Source organism: Barbus barbus (assembly GCF_936440315.1).
Source record: "Barbus barbus genome assembly, chromosome: 44".
NCBI lineage: Eukaryota > Metazoa > Chordata > Actinopteri > Cypriniformes > Cyprinidae > Barbus > Barbus barbus.
Window position 1 is genome coordinate 17164805 of NC_136722.1, and position 9643 is coordinate 17174447.

The 9643-nt window shown below is 35.9% G+C and overlaps 1 protein-coding gene across 2 annotated transcripts; it reads left to right on the forward strand.

Annotated features, from left to right (window-relative positions):
- The first annotated feature begins 2117 nt into the window (after nucleotides 1–2117).
- Nucleotides 2118–9643, forward strand: LOC306863064 (dnaJ homolog subfamily C member 5-like). 2 transcript variants are annotated; one of them, XM_079406225.1, is made up of 5 exons: nucleotides 2118–2475; nucleotides 3321–3443; nucleotides 6443–6656; nucleotides 7556–7730; nucleotides 9359–9642. In XM_079406225.1, the coding sequence occupies exons 2-5, from the start codon at nucleotides 3337–3339 to the stop codon at nucleotides 9442–9444; spliced, it is 582 nt and encodes a 193-aa protein (XP_079262351.1). In that variant the 5' UTR covers nucleotides 2118–2475; nucleotides 3321–3336; the 3' UTR covers nucleotides 9445–9642. The 2 variants fall into 2 exon arrangements, with proteins under 2 accessions (XP_079262351.1, XP_079262352.1); XM_079406226.1 differs by lacking the exon at nucleotides 2118–2475 and having other exon boundaries at nucleotides 2961–3443; nucleotides 9359–9643.

Consider the following 9643-nt stretch of genomic DNA (forward strand, 5'->3'; position numbering starts at 1 on the left):
ATTCGTCGGTTTAAGTCGTAAAGCTTTGCAATGTTAGCAAATGTTTTAACTTGAGTTGCTGGAGACCAGGGGACAATAGTGAACTGTGCCATGGCAACAGAGGCCATATGCCAGTGGTGAGTATAATTGCTCCATCCCACCCCCTCCCCACTGCTCACAATACAATTCTGCACAACCAAACCCCAGACCATGCAATCCTAATCCGTTTCTAGGCATCCTGAATATACACTGCCAAATTACACAGATTACTAGAGTGCTTTACCCAGTGCACACCAGAACTTCTTGGAAATATTATACAAAAGCTTTGAGATTATTTTTTACATGCATTGTTGATCTATGTTAATATATTACTAGTTTTAGTGTGACTTAAACACTGGGACTAAACAGAGAAAGCAAACACAACACACTTAAAAAGATAAAACGTCTGGCATCATGCCTATATCTGCCGGTGTAGTTATTAACAGATCTATTTATTCATTTACTTTTACAATACCGTTTAATCAGTGTCAAGGACTGCTTCCCGTCCACTACCATTGGCCCATGCGTGCTGCTCATTTGGGAGTCTCACATTTCCAGACTGAGGGGCAATCATTTCATTAATGGCTTGTTTCTGAGGCTTAGTTTGCCACAAATGCCATTCCCCAGGCAGACGTGCTTTGCAGGAACAGCCTCCTGAGGAGACAATGATGAGGGGTGGCGAGCAGCACACCTGCTAATTCCCTTTGAGACTCCATGTATCCACTTGCAATGCGATCCTGTGCTATGCAGCAGTCATCAGGAGACCATAAACAAGGGGAGCGCCGGCATAATTGATACTGCTGCATGACGTCAACCGGCCCACTGGTGACTTCCCAGTTGTTTTGACTGCTGCATGTGGTTTTGAAAAAAAAAGAAGAAAATATGTGACAGTTCTGTCTTTTTTCCATACAATTTCTATGAATAATTTAAATAGATGTAGAAATATTCCTTTTTTTTACACTTGACTGACATTTTAAAAATGGTGAGTGAAAAGAGTGTTGTAGATTAAAACACTATCTATAGAACAAGTATGCAAGTTTTTCCATTAAATGCTTGTAGAATAAAATTTGTGCTCAGTTGCCATCTTGTGGTGATGCAAGGTAAGTGCTAGGTTGTTTTTGTTTTTTTACCCTGCTTTTAGATCAAGGGTTTTTAAAGTGGGGTCTGGGGAAAAGTAAAAAATAAATAAAAATAAAAGAATATTTTTTAAAATAAAAATAATATACGTTTGCCTTAAATTAATAAATACTACATCTAAAGGTACTACTGTGAGTAGAAAATTTATTTTCCAAATTTATTTCACACAAATTTATAATATTTTTTTAAAAGTATAAATTGGGTGTTTAAAAAAGACAATATATAGCTGCCTTATAAACTGTAGGATGGGGGTCACTTGCACAAACATGATAAAATGGTGGTCTGTGGCATCTAACAAATAGATTGAAAACCTATTATTTAAATTGGAACATATATTTGTGAGAAAACAAACAAACAAAAATGTGTGGATAACATTATGTAGCTAACTGAATAAATTACTTTTGACAGCATCTCTGGTCTCTTCACTTTTTCATCTTACTATTTACATTACTATTGCACCCCTTAAGAGTTACAAAATAATTAATGTTAAAAACATAACTTTAGTACCAATTTTGTACTAGTATTCTAACTTTATGCAATGTCTTGTATTTATTTAAAATGTAGTAAGGCATCAAAAATAATTATCGTTTGTTTAGTTCACAAACACTTCAGTTTGTTCACAAATATCTTGAAAAATGTATCAGTTTTTAGTTTATTGCAAAATACGGTAGCAAAATACGAATAGCATCGTTCATATTAGCATAATGAAATATATTGCTGACAACATTCTCTGAAGTGAATTACTGTGGAGGTCACGCTGTTCATTTTAAACATTCATTTTTATTATTTTAGATCCGACTCATTTTAAGACTTTTATATTTTGCCGTTTTTGCACAAGCAATGTAGTTTTGTTGAAAATGCATTTAGACGTTTGTCACGCAATGGAATTGAAAACAGCATGTGCAGAAAAACACCACAAGATGGCGATCTTGCATCAGAAAGAAAATGCATCAAATGAAGGCACACAATGTAAGACTCTAGCTAAAAAGTTGTATAGACATAAGAGCTAACCTTTTATCCTCTCCAGTCCTCATCGTGCAGGTTTAAAAGTCAGTTTTAGCAGATAACATGGGTTTATCCTTCATCCACCAAACATCTTCCATCAAAAGCTTCCACTCTCTGCTCAAGCACCAGGCACTGAAACCTAATGAACCTTGTTGGTAACCATGTTAAACTGGCCTGAAGTTACCTGAGCTCACGACTAGTTCCATGTATAATTCATCTCCTCAGTAATCTACTCACCTTCAGAGAAGGAATCTGACTCCATTAGCCTGTCTTACCTGCCCTGGAGAAGGACTTAAGTTTGGAGTCTGTTAACAGGTAAGAAAACGAATTATCCTCTGTGGGATTTGGTGCAGTATTGCACTAGTGAAGCAATTTTTTGCTCCTTACTTCTGCAGTCAGCCATTGTAAAGCTCAATAGAGATATGAAGGCTGTATAATTTTTAGAACTAGTTAATATTCTATGAAGGCTCATTACAAAAGATGGAATTATTCAGGGGTGGGGGTTGGAGGTTATCACAGAATCAGGTATTTATATATATTCTCTGCAATAACCTTCCAATGGATGTCCTTTCTTATAAACAGAGAGATTGCTTGTGAACTTATGTAAACAAAAATTCAGCCAGGTCTGGGTTGATGTGGAAAGAGTGACGTTGTAAGTCTCAAACCAACACAGAATGTTCCCCATTTGTTTTCCTTTTGGGAACAAAATAAGAATGTTCTGTGAATGTTTTGTTGTTTCTTCTTAATCAAAAGCTAACCTTCCCAGAACATTGTAGGCAGTTTTCTTTTGTTTTTTTCTTGCACCTTTTGTGACAACTTGAAGGGGACCTACACAGAACATTCCCTAATGGTTATTTTTAGGTTTTATTTTTTTAACCAAGAGCTAACCTTCCCCGAATGTTGCAGGGAGTTTTTTGTTTTGTGACAACCTTGAGAACCTACACAGAACATCACAAAGAGTTACTTTTAGGTTTTATGTCTTAAAAATATATATTTTAAATTTTTATACCATTTTTATTTTGTTATAGCATTCACAAAATATTCTGGGAACCAATAACTGCTAGCTATAGGTTGTATCTTCTTCACCACCCAGGAGAACTGTACCTAATCTACCGTCTTATCCAATATATTAACGGTGGCTTTGTTCTTTTGATGTTCAGGAAATGGTTTAAGATCATGGCTGAACAAAGGCAACGGGCCCTGTCCACATCGGGAGAGGCTCTGTACCAGGTTCTTGGCCTTGACAAGAACTGCACTCATGATGACATCAAGAGGTCCTACAGGTAAGATTTACTTGCATTTACTGTATGAAGTTTGGATTCTACTTGGGGTGAACGAGGGAGCAAAGGATAGAGAAAGTGCCAAACTGCGACTCGTTCCTCTATAATCTCAGCCTTCAGTTGCAGTGGAGCTGCATGAATATAATATGACTTCCACAAAACTAAAATATTCATTATGCTGAACAGATGGCATCCCTTATTTTACTGGGATCAGGAATGATGAAGGAATCTTAGATACAAGAGCATGTTCATTGGTGCACGACGTGTGCATGAATGATTCTGCACTATAATTTACATAGCTCCATGGAAATGTCCCAACCTTGCCTTTGGTGGTAATATCTTGACGCTTATACCATAACGTGTTGTTTTCACATGTCAGTTGGTTTAACAAAACGTTATGCTGCAGCAGAGCAGGGCAACCTGGGAAGACCTGGAGAAAAATATTCATAGCATCATTCTTTGTCATGCACATAGGAGAATGTATATGTAAGACAGTAAATAGTTTTTCTTTTCTGTGGATGCTTTATTTATATATATATATATATATACTTTATTAGGTACACCTGTTCAATTGCTTGGTAACACAAATTGCTAATCAGCCAATCACATGGCAGCAACTCAATGCATTTAGGCATCTAGATGTGGTGAAGACGACTTGCTGAAGTTCAAACCGAGCATCAGAATGGGGAAGAAAGGGGATTTAAGTGACTTTGAACGTGGAATGGTTGTTGGTGCCAGACGGGCTGGTCTGAGTATTTCAAAAACTGCTGATCTACTGGGATTTTCACACACAACCATCTCTAGGGTTTACAGAGAATGGTCCAAAAAGAGAAAATATCCAGTGAGCGGTAGTTGTGTGGACGAAAATGCCTTGTTGATGTCAGAGGTCAGAAGAGAATGGCCAGACTGGTTAGAGATGATAGAAAGGCAACAGTAACTCAAATAACCACTTGTTACAATCAAGGTATGCAGAATACCATCTCTGAATGCACAACACGTCGAACCCTGAAGCAGATGGGCTACAGCAGCAGAAGACCACACTGGGTGCCGCTCCTGTCAGATAAGAACAGGAAACGGAGGCTACGATTCGCACAGGCTCACCAAAACTGGACAATAGAAGATTGGAAAAACGTTGCCTGGTCTGATGAGTCTCGATTTATGCTGCGACATTCGGATGGCAGGGTCAGAATTTAGCGTAAAGAACATGAAAGCATGGATCCATCCTGCCTTGTCTCAACGGTTCAGGCTGGTGGTGGTGGTGTAATGCTGTGGAGGATATTTTCTTGGCACACTTTGGGCGCCTTAGTACCAATTGAGCATCGTTTAAACCCCACAGCCTACCTGAGTATTGTTGCTGACTATGTCCATCCCTTTATGACTACAGTGTACCCATCTTCTGATGTTGCATTATCCTGCATTATATGAAGTAGCCATGTCACAAAGCTCAAATCATCTCAGACTGGTTTCTTGAACATGACAATGAGTTCACTTTACTCAAATGGCCTCCACAGTCACCAGATCTCAATCCAATAGAGCACCTTTGGGATGTGGTGGAACGGGAGATTAGCATCATGGATGTGCAGCCAACAAATCTGCAGCAACTGCTTGATGCTATCAGGTCAATATGGACCAAAATCTCTGAGGAATGTTTCCAACATCTTGTTGAATCCATGCCACGAAGAATTAAGGCAGTTCTGAAGGCAAAAGTGGCCAGTGAGTGTGTGTGTATATATATATATATATATATATATATATATATATATATATATATATATATATATATATATATATATATATACATGCATGCATGCATACATGCATAACATTTTCCAAGGCTGCAATTTATGCACAACCTGTGCTGTTTCTGTGCCTTGTATGCTAAAACACGAAGATGTCAGAGAGCTTCATTAGACAACTTCATTTCTAACACCATACTGATGTTCCAACAATTATAGTGTCTAATTGTTCTAATTTACACGTTGCTCAAGCAGGCATTTATATGGTTAGCATTTTAACAGCACTTGTTTGCTGTTAATGAATATATAATCATCACAACTCTTGCAGACGCCATTGGCTTAATCAAAAATTAACAAGCAAGCGTGCTCGGAGCATAATAAATTATAGATGGTTTTTTTTTTTTTTTTTTTTTTTTTTTGGTTAAGCAAAAATAAAAAATAGAGATTATTTTCATGTAACGATTTTAAGTTTAAAATGCTTGGCTGTTTTTTTTGGTATTAATATATTTATACTACTCCACGCCTTTTACAAATATCATAAATATTGATGGTTTGCTATCTGATCATCCACAACCATTTTGAGCTTAAGGATATTACATTTCACAGCATTATAAAATGTCAAACTCTTCTTTATTGCTGCAGTGTTTGCCCAGAGTTTGAACATGCTGACATTCATTCAGAGCAGACCTGAACTGAGTCAGAGACAGAGACATTTGCAATGCACTGCTGGTTCTAATGGGAAAAATGTCAGACTTGGTGACGTTCCTCTCTTCACCACCCCTCATGTGCCGAGGAGCTTTTGGAGGCACTAATGGGGTCTGCGGTCTTGCCGACACATAGACAGGTCAAGCAGCGTGCGCACAAGACAGCTAGCCACAAAAGATCACACCCTGCTGAGATCATCAAACAGACAGACAGCATTTTAAACTGGCACATGTTAATGAGTCTCCTCTTACTGTGCGCGAGTCCAGAAGTATTTGTGTTTCCTTTTTTAAGCTAATGGTTGTTTTATGTCACTCTCATTAGGGGAATACAAAGAAAAAAGTCAAAGTGAGCATTCTCGCCAAGATTCGGTATTTCTAAGGTCATTTAAATATACTTCCTGACATTTATATTGATCTTAGGGTCTTTCAACAACTTCTGTTCTTTACATTTTCATTCTTAAGACTTCTATATGATCCTCAGATCGGTGCAGCTCTTAGCAGTCAGTTTTTTGAAGAAATTTTTCATTTTTAAATGTCTTCACGTGTTTGTTTGTTTTTTTAGGAAGCTCGCTTTGAAATATCATCCTGACAAGAACCCAGAGAACCCCGATGCCACTGACAAATTTAAAGAGCTCAACAATGCTCATGTGGTGCTGTCTGACGTCACTAAGAGGAACATTTATGACAAGTACGGCTCCCTGGGTCTGTATGTGTCGCAGCAGTTTGGGGAAGAGAATGTGAACACATACTTTATGCTCTCCAGCTGGTGGGCAAAGGTGCGGTATCATCCTTTTTTGTTGTTTACATTAAAAATTAGCACTTTATGGAACAATTTTTGCCTGACCTGACCCTTGAAATCCACTCCGGTTGGTGTAACCTACACATTAAATAATATTAATGACATTATATATTAGTCTACCATTTAAAAACTAATTTTATTGGTCATTTTAAATAATATTTTTGCAGCTAATTATTGGATATTTTTCCCCATGTACTTGAAACTGTTTAAATATTTAAATATTATTATATTATAACAAAAAATACTTCTAAAGCCTTTATTAATCTTTGTTAAAAACAATTCAACATTCACTTATACATTATTAATTTGAAAAGTTGTATCTGTTCATAATTTTTAATGAACCTTAGCTAACAGTGAACAATTACAATGTCATGTTAAGAAAGAATATTAAATACTATAACAAATGTATTGCTCATTTTCAGTTAATGCATTAACTAATGGAACCTAATTGTAAAATGTTATCCAAAAATGTGTATAAAAAAGACAGAATGAGACTGAATATTGTAATATTAAAGATAAATCATAGAATATTATTGCAAAATGAACAAGTCAATAAAGCTTTATACTAATTTTATATAAATGCATCTACTCACTAAATAGTCATATTTTCTATTTACATTATAGTATTTGTGTTACAGTGTATTTATGTGAGTAATACTACTAAACTACATTTATTTAATTAGCTATTTCTTTTGCTAATATTGTTTTTGCTGTTATAATAAATTACGTTATATTATTATGCATGAACTTAATATATCTAAGTAAATTTTCTAATGTAATATTATATAATACAGATGCTGTAATGTCGATATTTTGAATGCATTTTTATCTAAACTAAACCCTGACACTGTGTCTGATTTTCATTCTCATTTATAGGGTCTGTTTGCCATCTGTGGCTTGCTGACAGGTTGCTATTTCTGTTGTTGTCTGTGCTGCTGTTTCAACTGCTGTTGTGGGAAGTGCAAACCACACACACCTGGAGAAGAGGACCCGGAGGTCTATGTGTCTCCTGAAGACCTGGAGGAGCAGATCCGTACGGACACCGAGAGAGGTAAAAGGACATGCTGACGGTTCTATAGGTGGTCACACTCAGTTTTGAAATAGCATATGAGCACAGAACACACCTCAGTCACTCTACAGCCAGAAAAAAATGGATGAAAATGGTTAAAAGAAGCACATCCCAAAATGACTGCATCACATTTTGTTCTCGATAACAGCATCTTCTAAATGTCTTAAATGTTAATCTTCAAAACAGATTGTTCTATGGAAAACGGAAAGACTTTATAAAGACTTAAATATTACATATTGTGCAACGGAATCGTTCTAAAATTAATTTCGAAATAGCTTTATATGATAATTTTCTAATTAAAAGCATGTATTAAATACTTAAAAAGACCAACAAGCTTTGATGTAGCGGATCATGGCTTATCAGTTGAGGGAAGTGTTTTTAAGAAGGTTCAACTAACGTAATAACTCATCCTACTTACAAAAATAAATAGTTACTTCTGAGCCAGATGTTTGGATATAATACGCTGTTGTTCTGCCAGTGAGCTGTAGGAGGTTTTTTACATCTTGTGCTGCAGTCCCTCACAAAAGTGATAATTACACTCTGAGTCATTTCTCAAAGTGTGTTTGCATACTAGTTTTTTATAGCATTCTCACAATAAAAATAAACAATGTTTTCTTTCCCTGCATTTGAAAGTCAGCATGCAAGATGGTACAGACAAAAAATAAAAATGCCTTATTTTGTCTTCTATTAGATTCAAGCTATGTAAAAAATACACTGGCAAAATCAAAGTTGACTTGCGCTTCCATTTCAGTTGACTTCTATTCACCTAGACAAGCTGAGAACACAAAGCACACAAGATCCTGCTTTTTTATACTAGTGAAGTATAGCAAGCACCTGTTTTATAGCATTTATATTTGTGTAGGACGAGAAAAAATTTAAAATAAAATTTTCTGATACCCAAGTCATGCCCTACATTGAACAATATTATTTATATTATTAGTCTACCATATAAAATAATTGTATTAGTCATTTAAAATTTTATTTGAGCTAATATAGGTGTTTTTTTTTTTAAGGTTATACTTTTTTAACTGTGTATTTTATTGTCTTTCAAAGCATTTATATTAGTCTAGCACCACATAACACATTAAGTAATATTAAATTGTATATTACTCTACTCTCTGTAAAAATAATGTTATTAGTCATTAAATAATACTTTTGCAGCTAATTTAGATTATTTTTTTGGTTACCTGAAAATATATTTTACAGCGTATTTTGTCTGTTTGATAGCATTTATATTAGTGTAGCATCCATAAAAATCAATAAAATGTTTCATAGACTCCTTTTAAAGTCATATCCTGCTGAAGTCTCTAAAAATCCACCCCTGTGGTCTTAGAATCAGAAAACTCTCAGCATTAGGTAAGCCAGTGGACAGTAGGCTGCCCTTCAAATCAGTGATACTGAGCCAGCTCAATGAGGTCAGAAAAGCGCAGCCAGCAGGGGCAGGCTAACGGCAGATTGCTGGGACGTCCTTGGAGCGTACAAAACACTTTTCATTTCAGCAGGAAGTTCAATTAGGAGTGTGAAATGGCATGGCATTAGATGCTGTAACCTCTTGTATATCCCATATTGAACATATGTGACCTCTTTTACCTGTGATTTTGGTTTTCCAGATGGCGACACTCCGATTGTGATGCAGCCAACCAATGCTAGTGAGAAGACCCAGCTGATCGGTGATGGACACAGAACATATACCTAAATGAAAAAATGTGACGATAGATATTCATTTTAAAATTCTTTCTGAATATATTGGTGTCTTTTACAATATACTGTTTATGTTAGGACTGAGAAAGCTAAAAATACTCAACTTCTTAAGCTTTGTTTAGCCATGCTGTCTGTAAATAACAGATATTATATTATTCTTATGCTTCATATGGAATTAAAACTGATAATGTGAT